General features: G+C 42.5%; 1 protein-coding gene across 2 annotated transcripts in view; it reads left to right on the plus strand.

Annotated features, from left to right (window-relative positions):
* LOC139368721 (inosine-5'-monophosphate dehydrogenase 2-like) overlaps positions 1-16556 on the plus strand; it is a 29453-nt gene extending 12897 nt beyond the window's left edge. The window contains exons 8-15 of one of the 2 annotated variants that reach the window (XM_071108009.1): positions 36-126; positions 242-337; positions 986-1057; positions 2777-2920; positions 3355-3499; positions 13403-13546; positions 13659-13742; positions 14011-16556. In XM_071108009.1, coding sequence (XP_070964110.1) covers positions 36-126; positions 242-337; positions 986-1057; positions 2777-2920; positions 3355-3499; positions 13403-13546; positions 13659-13742; positions 14011-14032 — 798 coding nt within the window. In that variant the 3' untranslated portion in view covers positions 14033-16556. The remainder of the gene's footprint in view (positions 1-35; positions 127-241; positions 338-985; positions 1058-2776; positions 2921-3354; positions 3500-13402; positions 13547-13658; positions 13743-14010) is intronic. The other variant, XM_071108011.1, reaches the window with a different exon arrangement.
* Positions 16557-17908: the final 1352 nt, after the last annotated feature.

Consider the following 17908-nt stretch of genomic DNA (forward strand, 5'->3'; position numbering starts at 1 on the left):
CAATCTGTTCTTTAATGTTGCTCTCGTTCTTTAAGGACTCCTCTCAAGGGAACTCGATCTTCCAAATCGACATGATTAAGTACATCAAAGAGAAATACCCACAGCTTCAGGTCATTGGAGGCAATGGTGAGTGTTGGGACACACACATAGAAATGCTGCATTCTCAGAGTTGCCCTCATTTAATGGTTCCACCATGTACCACCCTTGACATTGTTGGTCTGTCTCCCCCTGCTTGTCTCAGTGGTAACTGCAGCCCAGGCCAAGAACCTGATCGATGCCGGGGTGGACGGCCTGCGCGTGGGCATGGGAAGTGGCTCCATCTGTATCACACAGGAAGGTAAGTCCCACCAATGGCCTTCCTAGCTCCCCTCCCTTACATCCACCCACAGCTCTAACCCAATCGGGAGTCTCCAATCTGACCACCTTCCCACTAACGACTGAAATCGCCCCTTAGCCAAGTGTAGAAGTCTGTACAAAGAGTCCCATCCATAAGTGTTTGTCCTAGTTTTTTTTTCTCTCTGTGTCTCTACTGGCTGTAGAGAATGCTGAATGGTTTTTCAGAATCAAATTGTGCTGCCATGCTACATTCTAATACATGCAATTAAACAGAATAAGAGCACCTGCTGAATGAATGCAACATGCAACATATGCAACATCCTCAAACCACTTCAGAGCAAAACGTTGAAAACGGACAAACAATCGATTTTCAAGGGGCAGGTCCTCAGAAAGCACGCACAACTTTCTTCTTGTTCATCGTTCCTACCCTCTCTTTTATGTTTCTCTGTCTCATCCTCCCCTTCTCTCTCCATCATGCTATTCTCTCCATCTTTCATGATCTGTTTTGGGTTTCTTATTTTCTATCTATCGCTTCTTTCTTTCTCTGTATCCCTCTCTTTCTCATCACCTTTGTTTCATTGTGTGGACCTCTCCTCTCTTTTCTCCTCTCTTCTCTTGGTTTCACACTGCCTGTAATGTATGTCTCTAGCGCCTCTCAGTGTTCCTCCTGGTATAAAGCTCCACAGCCCCAAAACCCCAACTACTGTTACGGGATACTGCAGTAAGTCCCCCACCCCCCTACGCAGGGCTCTCTCTCATTGGCTCTACTACCACACTGTGCCCGCCCACCCGCCTTCACAGCCTCTCTGCATTGGTTGCTAACGGCTCTGCATCAGTACAAGTAGTATTCAAGCTGGCCTTGGGTTTTTGGATGGTTGTCCTTTTGTCCTTGACTAATCTGTCAATCACAGTGTGTGACATCACACCCATCTTGTCTCGACATGCCCTCATTACGACACATGCGCTACGTTTTGGATGCATATGATGAAGTATGTTTTAGTAGTGGACTTGAGATGCATCCTTAAATGCAGTGCACAGGCATGCGATGGACAGTCTGTCATGATGGTGTCTGTCAGTTAGGCCATTCACCTTCCCTCATCTGAAACAAGTTGTAACTTCTTTAGCAATATCAATAGGCCTACTACAGATGAAAGAGATTTTCATCATTCTGCATCTGTCAATTTACTGTAAAAGGTCATTGTCCCTGTTAAGAAAAAAAATAGTATTTTTTCCACCATGAGTTGTATTTAACTGCATTTACCCTGTTGGTTGTACACCAACCTATGACCAAGTATAGGGGTTGGGAGGGAGCCCTTAGCGCCGAATTAAACTGGCTGTTGTAACGCATTAAATTAATTGACCTATGTCATTGTTTCTAACACCTCATTTACATATGTCATTGACTTAACATATGATTTACAATGTGTTCGATCATAATATCATTATTTTAAGAGTGGAAAAATATGCACGACTGCAAAAACTTTCTGGTAGTGCAAGTCTGGATATGGAGTATTTTTTTAGGTAATTATTTCATATATTAAATACCTGTAACAGTTAGGCTGTTCCAAAGCTCATGCATAATAATCACAGAAAAAGAAGTGGACATGAATCTAAAATAATATTTTCCACTTTATCGACTTCTTTGATGTTGGCTTCTGACATTCTAATGAACTCATTTTAGAGTTCATCAAACATTTCTCTGAAACTGACTGCTCACAACAGGATTCATTGAAACTGTTACACAACACGTTTAATTATAGCAATCTACTTCTCAAATGTAGTGTTGGACAAAGCCTGCATACGAAACAAACTCCACTCAAAACACCTAAGACTTACTCGATTTATTTTCTCTTTTCTCTTTATGAATGTTATTTTCCCAAATAAACATCAACTTTGTATAATGTAATATAGTGTGCGGTTGGTCTATGTTTGCAAATTGGAAATCCTGTCATGCCCCATCATCATGCCCCACCATCAGTTTGATAATGATTTGATTTATCAGGTAAACACATGATAAAATAGCATTCATTAAAATATAGCCCACTTAACCATGTTTAATCTACAGCAAATCAACAAAAATATGAATTAATGCTGACTTAACTTCATAAACCAGGAAATTACATCAAATACATTCCAGGACAGACTGTCTGCTGTGTGTGAGAATCACTAGTCTGTCTCTGATAGGTGGCCTACAGCAGGGGCTCCCAAACTTGGTCCTGGGGTCCCCTGGGTGCATGTTTTGGTTTTATGCCCTAGCACTACACAGCTGATTCAAATGACCATCTCATTAAGCTTTGATGATTTTAATCAGCTGTGTAGTGCTAGGGCAAAAACCAAACCGTGGGCCCCAGGACTGAGTTTGGGAAATCCTGGTCTACATGTGCAGGCTTGGCTGGATATTCAACTTGTGTTCTTTGTCCTCGTTCCCCTGTTTTCTCAGTGTTGGCATGCGGGCGTCCCCAGGCCACCGCCGTGTACAAGGTGTCGGAGTACGCCCGTCGATTCGGGGTGCCAGTCGTTGCCGACGGGGGCATTCAGACCGTGGGGCACATTGCCAAAGCCCTGGCACTTGGGGCATCTACAGGTGAGTCAGGCTTAAATTAAATATCCATACACACACAAACTCTCATTATAGTCCTTTCAAACTCAACTCTGGACCTTGAAGCCAATTCCACTGCTTGTTTTCATTGTTCCCCTTTAATCAGGGACTGATTTAGACCTGGTATTCAACTCTTACCCTACGAGGTAGGAGCTTGCTGGTTTTCTGTTCTACCTGATAATTAATTGCACCTGCCTGGTGTCCCACGTCTAAATCAGTCCCTGATTTAAAGGGGAACAATGAAAACAAGAAGTGGAATTGGCTTCAAGGTCCAGAGTTGAGTTGAGGGGTCTAAAAGTACACACTCAGAGAAAGGCTTTTACAAAAGACACACCACAAGCATACACACATTCCATTAGCAGTGGATGAAGTGCTAACACTCACATTATCTAACGGTTATCTCCCCTCGGTCTCTCCAGTGATGATGGGCTCTCTCCTGGCTGCCACCACTGAGGCTCCAGGTGAATACTTCTTCTCTGATGGCATCAGGCTGAAGAAGTACAGAGGCATGGGCTCACTGGATGCCATGGACAAGAACCTGGGCTCCCAGACCAGATACTTCAGGTACTGAGGCGCAGTAATACTAATATAATAATTTGCCAATCGTTTCATTCTGAACAGAACCACCATTTGTTCATTCCGACCAGAAAAATATAGTTCTGAACCGGTTCGAACCAAAAAAAAAGTAACTGTTTATGAAGCGCTGGGTTGTTATGACATGCTGAATTAGGCCCACAGAATTATACCTACGGAGGAGCGGAATCTATGAAGGAACTTTGAATGTCTTTGAACTTCAGAGAGTTGGCTTAACTAACGTTGGACCAGAGCTAGCTCTTGACCATGACTCTCAGTCCCATTACATTACGCATAATGCCGCCTAGAGTTTGCGAGCTAGACCAAAACTAGCTTGTGACGTCAGTATCTACTGTAGACTATGCTTCTGAGGGAGGAGGACGGGCAGGTAGCCTGCACACACACACTGGCAAAGATGTTCAGCTGGCAGGCAGGCCGACACTGGAATTTGAGTGACAAAGTGGGGGTTTTGCATAGGCGCTTTGTTGCGTTTTTTTTTTTTGTTGTTGGTGGGAATGGGAAAAAATGCCCGGAACATAAAATAAGGGTTCCCATGCTTTTAAAATAACGGTTCAGTTCCGGAACAGTATAGATCACTTTCGTTCTTGCTTCTGTTCCTCAAAAAATGTTTGTTATTTTACAGTTTTCAGTTCTGTTCCTTGAACCGGTTCCAACACATGATACTAATACACATTTATTGTCTCCAGGGTTGTATTCATTAGGCACAAAGTTAAATAAAAGACACTACCTGAACCGTTGTTTTTGTTTCCCGTTGCAAAACGTTTTGCTACAGTGTGCAATAATCAATGAATACGACACAGGGGTAACTGGCTTTGAAGCAAACAGTCAATCAAGACAAACAACATATATATACAGTGCCTTTCAGAAAGTATTCACACCCCTTGACTTTTTCCACATTTTGTTGTGTTACAGCCTGAATTTAAAATAGATTCAATTGAGTTTTTTTGGGTCACTGGCCTACACACAATAACCCCAAAATGTCATTTAATTTTTTTTTTAAGCTGAAATGTCTTGAGTCAATACGTATTCAACCTCTGTTAATGACTACCTCATCTCTGTACCCCACACATACAATTATCTGTAAGGTCCCTCAGTCAAGCAGTGAATTTGAAACACAGATTCAACCACAAAGACCAGGGAAGTTTTCCAATGCCTCGCAAAGAAGGGCACCTTTTGGTAGATAAAAACAAAAGCAGACATTGAATATCCCTTTGAGCATGGTGAAGTTATTAATTACACTTTGGATGGTGTATCAATACACCCAGTCACGACAAGGATACAGGCATCATTACTAATTCAGTTACCGGAGAGGAACCTCTCCAGGGATTTCACCATGAGGCCAATAGTGACTTTTAACAGTTAGTTTAATGGCTGTAATGGGGGAAAACTGAGGACGGATCAACAACATTGTAGTTACTCCACAATACTAACTTAACTGACAGAGTGAAAAGAAGCCTGTACATAATAAAACATATTTTCAAAACATGCTTCCTGTTTGCAACAAGGCACTAAAGTAATACTGCAAAAAAATGTGGCAAATCAATTACCTTTTTGTCCTGAATACAAAGTGTTATGTTTGGGGCAAATCCAATACATCACTGAGTGCCACACTCCATATTTTCAAGCATAGTGGTGTCTGCATCATGTCATGGGTATGCTTGTAATCGTTAAGGACTGGGGCAATTTTTGGGCAAAATAAATAAACGCAATGGAGCTAAGCACAGTCAAAATCGTAGAGGAAAAACCTGGTTCAGTCTGCTTTCCAACAGACACTGGGAGATTCATTCACATTTCAGCAGGACAAAGGAGATGCAAATGAGATCTCTCCTTTAAGACAGAAGAAGATGATGATTGTGGACAACCAAGCACGCCCTCATTGTCATCGACGGGGTTGTAGTGGAGCAGGTTGAGAGCTTCAAGTTTCTTGGTGTCCACATCACCAACAAACTAACATGGTCCAAACACACCAAGACAGTCGTGAAGAGGGCACAACAAAACCTATTCCCCCTCAGGAGACTGAAAAGATTTGGCATGGGTCCTGAGATCCTCAAAAGGTTCTACAGCTGCAACTGCTCGACCTCTGACCGCAAGGCACTACAGAGGGTAGTGCGTACGGCCCAGTACATCACTGGGGCAAAGCTTCCAGCCATCCAGGACCTCTACACCAGGCAGTCAAAGACCCCAGCCATCCCAGTCTTAGACTGTTCTCTTTGCTACCGCATGGCAAGCGGTACCGGAGCGCCAAGTTTAGGACCAAAAGGCTTCTACCCCCAAGCCAAAAGAGTCCTGAACAGGTAATCAAATGGCTACCCAGACTATTTGCAGTGTGTGTCGTCGTCAGTCTGTTCACCCCTCTTTTACACTGCTTCTCTCTGTTTATTATCTTATCTATGCATAGTCACTTTAACTATACCTACATGTACATATTAGCTCAATTAGCCCTACTAACCGGCGTCCCCGCACATTGACTCTGTACCAGTACCACCTGTATATAGCCTCACTACTGTTATTTTCACTGTCATTTTACTGTTTTTATTTTGTATTTCTTTACCTAATACCTATTTTTTACTTAATTGCACTGTTGGTTATGGATTGTAAGTAACATTTCACTGTAAGGTCTACAGTCGTGGCTAAAAGTTTTGTGAATTACACATATATTAATTTTTAGTATCTTTAGATATTTTTTGTCAGATGTTACTATGGAATACTGAAGTACAATTACAAGCGTCAAAGGCTTTTATTGACAATTATATGAAGTTGATGCAAAGAGTCAATATTTGCAGTGTTGACCCTTTTTTTTCAAGACCCCTGCAATCCGCCCTGGCATGCTGTCAATTAACTTCTGGGCCACATCCTGACTGATGGCAGCCCATTCTTCCATAATCAATGCTTGGAGTTTGTCAGAATTTGGGGGTTTATGTTTGTCCACCTGCCTCTTGAGGATTTACCACAAGTTCTCAATGGGATTAAGGTCTGGGGAGTTTCCTGGCCATGGACCCAAAATATTGTTTTGGGATCAAATATTGTTTTATTCCCTGAGCCACTTAGTTATCACTTTTGCCTTATGGCAAGGTGCTCCATCATGCTGGAAAGGGCATTGTTTGTCACCAAACTGTTCCTTGATGGTTTGGAGAAGTTGCTCTTGGAGGATATGTTGGTACCATTCTTTATTCATGGCTGTGTTCTTACGAAAAATTGTGAGTGAGCCGACCCCCTTGGCTGCGAAGCAACCCCACACATTAATGGTCTCAGGATGCTTTACTGTTGGCATGACACAGGACTGACGGTAGCGCACACCTTGTCTTTTCCGGATGCCCCAAACAATCGGAAAGGGGATTCATCAGAGGAAATGACTTTACCCCCGTCCTCAGCAGTCCAATCCCTGTACCTTTTGCAGAATATCAGTCTGTCCCTGATGTTTTTCCTGGAGAGAAGTGGCTTCTTTGCTGCCCTTCTTGACACCAGGCCATCCTCCAAAAGTCTTTGCCTCACTGTGCGTGCAGATGCACTCACATCTGCCTGCTGCCATTCCTGAGCAAGCTCTGTACTGGTGGTGCCCCGATCCCGCAGCTGAATCAACTTTAGGAGACGGTCCTGATGATTGCTGGACTTTCTTTGGCGCCCTGAAGCCTTCTTCACAACAATTAAACCGCTCTCGAAGTTCTTGATGATCCGATAAATGGTTGATTTAGGTGCAATCTTACTGGCAGCAATATCCTTGCCTGTGAAGCCCTTTTTGTGCAAAACAATGATGACTGCAGGTGTTTCCTTGCAGGTAACCATGATTGACAGAGGAAGAACAATGATTCCAAGCACCACCCTCCTTTTGAAGCTTCCAGTCTGTTATTTGAACTCAATCAGCATGACAGTGTGATCTCCAGCCATGTCCTCGTCAAATCAAAATCAAATGTATTTATATAGCCCTTCTTACATCAGCTGATATCAAAGTGCTGTACAGAAACCCAGCCTAAAACCCCAAACAGCAAGCAATGCAGGTGTAGAAGCATGGTGGCTAGGAAAAACTCCCTAGAAAGGCCAAAACCTAGAGGAACCAGGCTATGAGGGGTGGCCAGTCCTCTTCTGGCTGTGCAGGGTGGAGATTATAACAGAACATGGCCAAGATGTTCAAATGTTCATAAATGACCAGCATGGTCAAATAATAATAATCACAGTAGTTGTCGAGGGTGCAACAAGTCAGCACCTCAGGAGTAAATGTCAGTTGGCTTTTCACAGCCGATCATTGAGAGTATCTCTACCGCTCCTGCTGTCTCAAGAGAGTTGAAAACAGCAGGTCCGGTGAACAAGTCAGGGTTCCATAGCCGCAGGCAGAACAGTTGAAACTGGAGCAGCAGCACGGCCAGGTGGACTGGGGACAGCAAGGAGTCATCATGCCTGGACCATGCCATCATGAGGCATGGTCCTAGGGCTCAGGTCCTCCGAGAGAGAGAATTAGAGAGAGCATACTTAAATTCACACAGGACACCGGATAAGACATGAGAAGTACTCGAGATATAGCAAACTGACCCTAGCCCCCCGACACAAACTACTGCAGCATAAATACTGGAGGCTGAGACAGGAGGGGTCAGGAGACACTGTGGCCCCATCCGATGATACCCCCGGACAGGGCCAAACAGGAAGGATATAACCCCACCCACTTTGCCAAAGCACAGCCCCCACACCACGAGAGGGATATCTTCAACTACCAACTTACCATCCTGAGACCAGGCCGAGTTTAGCCCACAAAGATCTCCGCCACGGAACAACCCAAAGGGCGCCCGCCAACCCAAACAGGAAGATCACATCAGTGACTCAACCCACTCAAGTGACGCACCCCTCCTAGGGACGGCATGAAAGAGCACCAGTAAGCCAGTGACTCAGCCCCTGTAATAGGGTTAGAGGCAGAGAATCCCAGTGGAAAGAGGGGAACCGGCCAGGCAGAGACAGCAAGGGCGGTTCGTTGCTCCAGAGCCTTTCCGTTCACCTTCACACTCCTGGGCCAGACTACACTCAATCATATGACCTACTGAAGAGATGAGTCTTCAGTAAAGACTTAAAAGGTTGAGACCGAGTCTGCGTCTCTCACATGGGTAGGCAGACAAATCCATAAAAATAGAACTCTATAGGATAAAGCCCTGCCTCCAGCTGTTTGCTTAGAAATTCTAGGGACAATTAGGAGGCCTGCGTCTTGTGACCGTAGTGTATGTGTAGGTATGTACGGCAGGACCAAATCAGAGAGATAGGTAGGAGCAAGCCCATGTAATGCTTTGTAGGTTAGCAGTAAAACCTTGAAATCAGCCCTTGCCTTAACAGGAAGCCAGTGTAGGGAGGCTAGCACTGGAGTAATATGATCAAATTTTTTGGTTCTCGTCAAGATTCTAGCAGCCGTATTTAGCACTAACTGAAGTTTATTTAGTGCTTTATCCGGGTAGCCGGAAAGTAGAGCATTGCAGTAGTCTAACCTAGAAGTAACAAAAGCATGGATTAATTTTTCTGCATCATTTTTGGACAGAAAGTTTCAGATTTTTGCAGTGTTACGTAGATGGAAAAAAATCTGTCCTTGAAATAGTCTTTATGTTCGTCAAAAGAGAGATCAGGGTCCAGAGTAACGCTGAGGTCCTTCAGTTTTATTTGAGACGACTATACAACCATTAAGATTCATTGTCAGATTCAACAGAAGATCTCTTTGTTTCTTAGGACCTAGAACAAGCATCTCTGTTTTGTCCGAGTTTAAAAGTAGAAAGTTTGCAGCCATCCACTTCCTTATGTCTGAAACACAGGCTTCTAGCGAGGGAAATTTTGGGGCGTCACCATGTTTCATTGAAATGTACAGCTGTGTGTCATCCGCATAGCAGTGAAAGTTAACATAATGTTTTCGAATGACATCCCCAAGAGGTAAAATATATAGTAAAAACAATAGTGGTCCTAAAACGGAACCTTGAGGAACACCGAAATTTACAGTTGATTTCTCAGAGGACAAACCATTCACAGAGACAAACTGATATCTTTCGGACAGATAAGATCTAAACCAGGCCAGAACTTGTATGTGTAGACCAATTTGGGTTTCCAATCTCTTCAAAAGAATGTGGTGATCGATGGTATCAAAAGCAGCACTAAGGTCTAGGAGCACGAGGACAGATGCAGAACCTCTGTCTGAGGCCATTAAAAGGTAATTTACCATCTTCACAAGTGCAGTCTCAGTGGTATGATGGGGTCTAAAACCAGACTGAAGCATTTTGTATACATTGTTTGTCTTCAGGAAGGCAGTGAGTTGCAGCTTTTTCTAAAGTTTTAGAGAGGAATGGAAGATTCGATATAGGCCGATTTAGTTTTTTATATTTTCTGGGTGAAGGTTTAGCTTTTTCAAGAGAGGCTTTATTACTGCCACTTTTAGTGAGTTTGGTACACATCCCGGTGGATAGAGAGACGTTTATTATGTTCAACATAGGAGGGGCCAAGCACAGGAAGCAGCTCTTTCAGTAGTTTAGTTGGAATAGGGTCCAGTATGCAGCTTGAAGGTTTAGAGGCCATGATTATTTTCATCACTGTGTCAAGAGATAGTACTAAAACACTTGAGTGTCTCCCTTGACCCTAGGTCCTGGCAGAGTTGTGCAGACTCAGGACAAATGAGCTTTGAAAGAATACGCAGATTTAAAGAGTAGTCTGTAATTTGCTTTCTAATGATCATGATCTTTTCCTCAAAGAAGTTCATGAATTTATTACTTCTGAAGTGAAAGCGATCCTCTCTTGGGAATGCTGCTTTTTAGTTAGCTTTGCGACAGTATCAAAAATAAATTTCGGGATAGCTTTTATTTTCCTCAGTTAAGTTGGAAAAATAGGATGATCGAGCAGCAGTGAGAGCTCTTCGATACTGCCTGGTACTGTCTTTCCAGTTTGGTGTGGCGCCATTTCAGTTCCAATTTTCTGGAAGCTTGCTTCAGAGCTCAGGTATTTTCTGTATACCAGGGAGCTAGGTTCTTATGACAAATGTTTTTAGGGGTGCAACTGCATCTAGGGTATTGTGCAAGGTTAAATTGAGTTCCTCAGTTAGGTGGTTAACAGATTTTTGTCCTCTGACGTCCTTGGTAGGCAGAGGGAGTCTGGAAGGAATCTTTGGGTTGTCTGAGAATTTATAGCACGACGTTTGATGCTCCTTGGTTGGGGTCTGAGCAGATTATTTGTTGCGATTGCAAACGTAATAAAATGGGGGTCCGATAGTCCACAACATTTATTCCATGGGACAAAACTAGGTCCAGAGTATGACTGTGGCAGTGAGTAGGTCCAGAGACATGTTGGACAAAACCCACTGAGTCGATGATGGCTCCGAAAGCCTTTTGGAGTGGGTCTGTGGAGTTTTCCATGTGAATATTATCTGCTATGACTACAAGGTCCGATAGGAATTCAGGGAACTCAGTGAGGAATGCTGTATATGGCCCAGGATGCCTGTAAACAGTAGCTATAAAAAGTGATTGTGCAGGCTGCATAGATTTCATGACTAGAAGCTCCAAAGACTAAACTTTTTTTTTGTAAATTAAAATTTGCTATTGTAAATGTTAGCAACACCTCCACCTTTGCGGGATGCACGGGGATATGGTCACTAGTGTAACCAGGAGGTGAGGCCTCATTTAACACAGTAAATTCATCAGGTTAAAGCCATGTTTCAGTCAGGCCAATCACATTAAAATTATGATCAGTGATTAGTTAATTGACTATAACTGCCTTTGACGTGAGGGATCTAACATTTAGTAGCCCCATTTTGAGATGTGAGGTATCACGATCTCTTTCAATAATGGTAGGAATGGAGGAAGTCTTTATTCTAGTGAGATTGCTAAGGCGAACACCGCCATGTTTAGTTTTGCCCAACCTAGGTCGAGGCACAGACACGGTCTCAATGGGGATAGCTGAGCTGACTACACTGACTGTGCTAGTGGCATACTCCACTAAAATGGCAGGCTGGCTAACAGCTGCCTGACCTGCACCCTATTTCATTGTGGAGCTAGGGGAGTTAGAGCCCTGTCTATGTTGGTAGATAAGATGAGAGCACCCCTCCAGCTAGGATGGAGTCCATCACTCCTCAGCAGGCCAGGCTTGGTCCTGTTTGTGGGTGAGTCCCAGAAAGAGGGCAAATTATCTACAAATTGTATCTTTTGGGAGGGGCAGAAAACAGTTTAACCAGCGATTGAGTTGTGAGACTCTGCTGTAGAGCTCATCACTCCCCCTAACTGGGAGGGGGCCAGAGACAATTACTCGATGCCGACACATCTTTTTAGCGGATTTACACGCTGAAGCTATGTTGCGCTTGGTGCCCTCTGACTGTTTCATCCTAACATCATTGGTGCCGACGTGGATAACAATATCTCTATACTCTACACTCGCCAGTTTTAGCTTTAGCCAGCACCATCTTCAGATTAGCCTTAACGTCGGTAGCCCTGCCCCCTGGTAAACAGTGTATGATCGCTGGATGATTCGTTTTAAGTCTAATACTGCGGGTAATGGAGTCTAGGGTTTTCAATTTGTCAGAGCTAATTGTGGGAGGCTTCGGCGTCTCAGACCCCGTAACAGGCGGAGTAGAGACAAGAGAAGGCTTGGCCTCTGACTCCGACTCGCTGCTTAATGGGAGAACCGGTTGAATGTTTGTCAGCTGAATGAGCGACACCGGTTGAGCATTCATCCAGCATTTCCCTCCAGAAGCCATGAGAGTTTTCCTGCTGCGGGGATAGTACGGGGGGATTTATACTAACGTTACTATCTGTACTTAGTGGTGGCACAGACGCTGTTTCATCCTTTCCTACACTGAAATTACTCTTGCCTAACCATTGCGTCTGAAGCTGGGCTTGCAGCACAGCTATCCTCGCCATAAGGCGCTCGTTCTCCTGTATATTATGAGTACAGCGACTGCAATTAGAAGGCATCATGTTAATGTTACTACTTAGCTTCGGCTGTTGAAGTCCTGACGAATCATGTCCAGATAAAATGTCCGGAGTGAAAAAGTTGAATGAAAGAAAGTTGAGTGAGGGGAAAAACATAAACGGTAACTTAAAAAGTAAAAACCGTAAAGTTGTCAGGTAGCAAAGTAAGGTTGGCAACAAAACGCACAGCAGCACTCACACCTGTGATAACTAGAGAATCACTGACATGATGTCAGCTGGTCCTTTTGTGGCAGGGCTGAAATGCAGTGGAAATGTTTTGGGGGGATTCAGTTCATTTGCATGGCAAAGAGGGACTTTGCAATTAATTGCAATTCATCTGATCACTCTTCATAACATTCTGGAGTATATGCAAATTGCCATCATACAAACTGAGGCAGACTCTTTGAAAATTAATATTCGTGTCATTCTCAAAACTTTTGGCCACGACTGTACACCTGTTGTATTCGGCGCACGTGACAAACTTTGATTTGACAATAACCTAAAATGCAATGCCAAATCTACACTGGAGTTGTTACCAAAAAGACAATGTTCCAGAGTGGCCTAGTTACAGTTTTTACATAAATCTACTTGAAATCTTTGGCAAGACCTGAAAATGGTTGTCTAGCAATGATTAACAACCAATTTAACAGAGCTTGAAGAAGTTTGAAAATAAAAATGGGAAAATGTTGCACAATCCAGGTGTGGAAAGCTCTTAGAGACTTACCCAGAAAGACTGATGGTTGTAATCGTTGCCAAAGGTGCTTCTTCAAAGTATTGACTCAGGGCTGTGAATACTTATGTAAATTAGATATTTCTGTATTTTATTTTCAATACACATTTTTTCACTTTCATTATTGGGTATATTTAGAATTCAGGCTGTAACACAACAAAATGTGGAATAAGTCAAGGGGTATGGATACTTTCTGAAGGCACCGTAGCTTACCCGTCTCCTCCTCCCTCTCTCCAGTGAGTGTGACAAGACTAAGGTGGCCCAGGGTGTGTCGGGGGCAGTCCAGGACAAGGGCTCCATACATAAGTTTATTCCCTACCTGCTGGCTGGGATCCAGCACTCCTGTCAAGACATCGGATCCAAGAGCCTCACCCAGCTCAGGTACACATTTGAATGTAAATCAGAGTGAGCCTACTTTGATAACACCATCTGTTCGAAGGCTGTGTGTGTAAGCTCGGGGCTCTGTGTAACACTATTTGTCTTCCCCTTGCAGAGCCATGATGTATTCTGGGGATCTGAAGTTTGAGAAGAGGACGACATCGGCCCAGATGGAGGGAGAGGTCCACAGCCTGCACAGGTACTTACTGATGTGCTCTAGCTTGGCAGTGTTGGCTTGCCCATAGTGCAGCGCTGTCATAGAGGCTAACATTACAATATATTATCTTCTGAACATCTCAGTTCCACGTACCACATACAAGCCCCTAGATTTAGAATGGTTCCCCTTTCAAAACTAATCTCACTTCAACCTGCCTATATGTCTCTACAGTATCTGATCTCGGCCTGATGCAACATGTTGGTCATTTGTAATGTGATCCATTAATCTGTTAAACCTCTCTCTCTCACAGTTATGAGAAGCGCCTGTTCTAAGGAAGAGAACACAGTAGTGGGCTGCAGACTTGTGTTCCTCAAGCATACGCACATGCAAGCACAAACAACTACTTGCCAACCCCAAATCTGTCTGTGCCTTTGAGCAAGGCACTTAACACTAATTGCTCCAGGGTCGCTGTTGATAATTGCAGATCCTGGCCGTGATCCCACTCTCCTAGTGTATCTCAGGGAGTTGGGATATGCAAAAATGTGTTTCTAATTCACATGTGTATTAATACACACGTGTACATGTGTGAAATAGGAAAAATATTAGCATCCACAATTATTACACACTCACACAAGTGCTGGGCGATTAGTTCTTTTTGAAGGTAGTTTCGGATCGATTATGAAAATCGGTTTAGATAATTTTTTAAAACATGAAATGCATTATGAAATAATGACATTAAAATGATTTTATAGCTTTTTAATGGAAATTCCAAAGCCAAAAATAGTGAACATTCAATTGCCAAACTAAAAATACTCCAATGGTCTCTTTCAGGTCCACATTCGGTTGACATCAAAAGAAAAACAGGAAATTACTATGAAATAATATTTCAGTTGTGTATATTACTTACTTTTTATTTGATTACTTTATTTTTCATTCCTTAAAGTCATCATGTATTACTTCTCCTATTTAGCTAACCGGACTAAGCATGCAGAGCTGTCTGATGTAATCATTTGACTAGTTATTCAAAGTACATGAGGCATACTTTCCCAAACGGTCTCTCTCTCATTGTTGTGCAGTAGCGGTATATGGGTAAAATCACTGGGGAAGCCAAGCCAGCCAGGGAAAGAAAATCCAAATTATAACCTAATATGTTGTGATAATTGCGTTGTTTGCTCTATAACCTGTTAGTTCACATGCCTTGACACCGTGATATATAGGCCTAAATGCCAAGACAATAAGAAGACACAGTGGCATAATAAATTCAACCACACCTTTGTTTCGTCACAAAACCAGAGCAACATCTGTCCGGTGGAGTCCACAAAGCATATTGCATTTAACAAACAGTTACATGACCTTCCGCATAATCAAGCACGTTAATGTTAGCGATATTTTCGGACTACTAAACAACTATTGATTTAGGACACCAGAGAGTTACCAACTGCAAGTCGCAAAGAAAACAGGAGCCTCCACTATTCCAGCACCATTTCAACATCATCAAATCACCTCTGCTTAGTCTAATACAGTGACAACTAAAAGATACCAAAAACTATTTAGTCCAATCAACATAAGCTAAATATGATGTGGCTGTCCATGGTACTAATTTCTGTGTGTGCGGCGTGCTTGCAAGTAGAAAAATGTGGACTCGCTTAACTTGTATAGAAACGCCAATTCCATCCTCTCATGTTGCCGAAACAGTCTATGACTCTGTCATATACAGTACATATTTGTAGTTTTTGCTGTCCAAGGCTAACTGGCTAAAATGCTTGCTCGCTAGCCTAACTTCCTTTCATGGGCAACAATGAGCCAGCTAGTTAACATCAGGCCAGGGGCACAATATATTAATTCATGGTTGGATCAGAATCACCGTTATAATCAAATAAGAATGTTTTTAACTGACTTGCCTAGTTAGATAAAAAAAATTGGCCAGTACAGAGAATTAAGTAAAATCACAAGTCCAAATCCCTATTGCCATCCATGGCTGTTTTAGATGACTAACCACCGGAGGACAACAATTCAAGTTTTTTTCTGCCAATGACGTTTGGCTTGATGTGGTGTGAAGCCAAATCCAAACTGGCTTCCCGTTACCCTTTTTTTTTTGGTGCGCCAGGACCATTCACAGTTTAGATTAATGCTGATTGGCAATATTTTATATTGGGGAGGGCATATGTTCGCTGGCTTCCCTTGCATTCAATGCTACGGGTGGCAACTATATCATACTCTTTTTGACCAGACAGCATCTGATAGATGGGCTATAGAGACAGAGAGCCTCTTGCGAATTTAAGGAAAATTAAACAGATTTTTATATTTTTCCATTTTTGGGGGAAGCCTAGCTTCCCTTGGCATCCATGAATAGACACCACTCATGTTGTGTACATTCCTTTTTCATCCAGTCTATGCGTATCTAACCTAACGTAGCAGGCGTAAGTGTATCCATCTCTGTCCAAGCCAGAAAGAACAGGCGCAATGGATTATGATCATTATAGTTAAATACCAATTTTCTGCACTAAACTATGTTGAATATTTGCTTAATGAAAACTACAACACCCTTCAGCACAGCGTTCCACATAGTCCTTGACTTGATTTTTCTTGTGAATTATTTGATTTATTTCCATAGAAACGGCGTGTTGGGCAAAAAAATGACACTACGATTAATCGCTCAGCACTAACAGAAACATAAATGACCTTAACCATCAGTCTTCCCTGACACAGACAGACATGCTCTGCTCTCCCAGAAAGAGCATGTCTGTCTGTCAGTACTGTGATGGAGTGTTTTTGTGTAATCAGATGCCTCCCATGTCCTTCTGAAATGAACTGAATTTGAATAAGTCAAATAAAAAAAGTAAACATTTTCAACAAGCTTTTTTTGTTATTGTGGTAATTTATCAAGTGTGGTGTAAATATTGTAAACACATTTGGGTTCAAATATATGCATATTTATAATTTTAATATTTATTTTCAGTGTATAAAGTATTCTCAAATAATGTGGCCGAAAAATATAAACTATTGGAACCAAGACTTACATAAGTGTCACGTAGACACAGATGCAGAAGGTGAGTTTATTAACAATAATGACAGGCAAATTAACATAACAGGGGATCTATACTGAACATGAAAACAAACCATTACTGCTGATGACTGAGGCTACTGAGGGCTAAATAAAGGGAGGTAATCAAGGTGATGAAGTCCAGGTGTGTGTAATGATGGGGAGCAGGTGTGCTTAATTGATACATGCTGACCAGACGTGTTACGTGCGCTGCAAAATAAATGCACACGTTATTCAATCATTGCACCCACACTGCTCGTGAGTGTCTGCGTAGTCAGGCGCTAAAATAGAACTTGGTTCTATTTGTGATGCTCGACACACTGCAAGTCCTGCCTCTCCCATCTCCTCATTGATTTTTATGAGCATGTACCCACGTGGGTGATTGAAAGATGAACTGAGGTCTACACTCCAGTCGGTTGTGGTAATGCACTTTAAAGTTGGTTGCCAACCGCCATATAATGTCCGAAGAAGAAGCCTGAAGGAGGAGAGATTACTAGAAACGAACTCGGTTGACCGTTTTATTTGTGGATTAATTGTTGGAGTAGAGGACCTTGTGCATTTCAGGTAAAATAACAACCCAATGTTTATATCCCAGAACAAATTAGCTAGCGACAGCAAGTTAGCTAGTTACATTGCCATAAATGTTTAATGCTTTTCGACCTGTCCCCAAATTAAAATAATTGGTTCAGAGTTTGTTTTGATATTTCAACCTACATGTCCTGACTCCAACTGTTAGATATTACTGCACAGTTGGAGCTAGAAACAAAAGCATTTCGCTACACCCCAATAACATCTGCTAAACACGTATGTGACCAATAAAATGAGATTTAGTGCCGGTGGTTAGTAGACCGGCGACATCACTCGCTGGAGAGAGGGAGTGGGAGTAGGCATAACAAAAATAACTGATATTTGGCACAAAATGGAGTGTTGGAAGATAACAAATGACATTACAGTTAACAAAATCTATGCTTAATCCAGTATAAACTACTGTATAGAATGTATTATACAAGAGACAAAATTCACAAATTCTACAGCACAACGGCAGAGTCATTCATGTCTTAAGTGTAAAACTAACAATGACTCAATTCATGCCTTCTCGAAGTCCTAAAGTTATGGGCAGAGTTAGAAAGCTGGCTGTCAGAAGTTTTACAATGCAAGTTTAGTT

The sequence above is a fragment of the Oncorhynchus clarkii genome, chromosome 16, assembly GCF_045791955.1.
Source record: "Oncorhynchus clarkii lewisi isolate Uvic-CL-2024 chromosome 16, UVic_Ocla_1.0, whole genome shotgun sequence".
Lineage (NCBI taxonomy): Eukaryota > Metazoa > Chordata > Actinopteri > Salmoniformes > Salmonidae > Oncorhynchus > Oncorhynchus clarkii.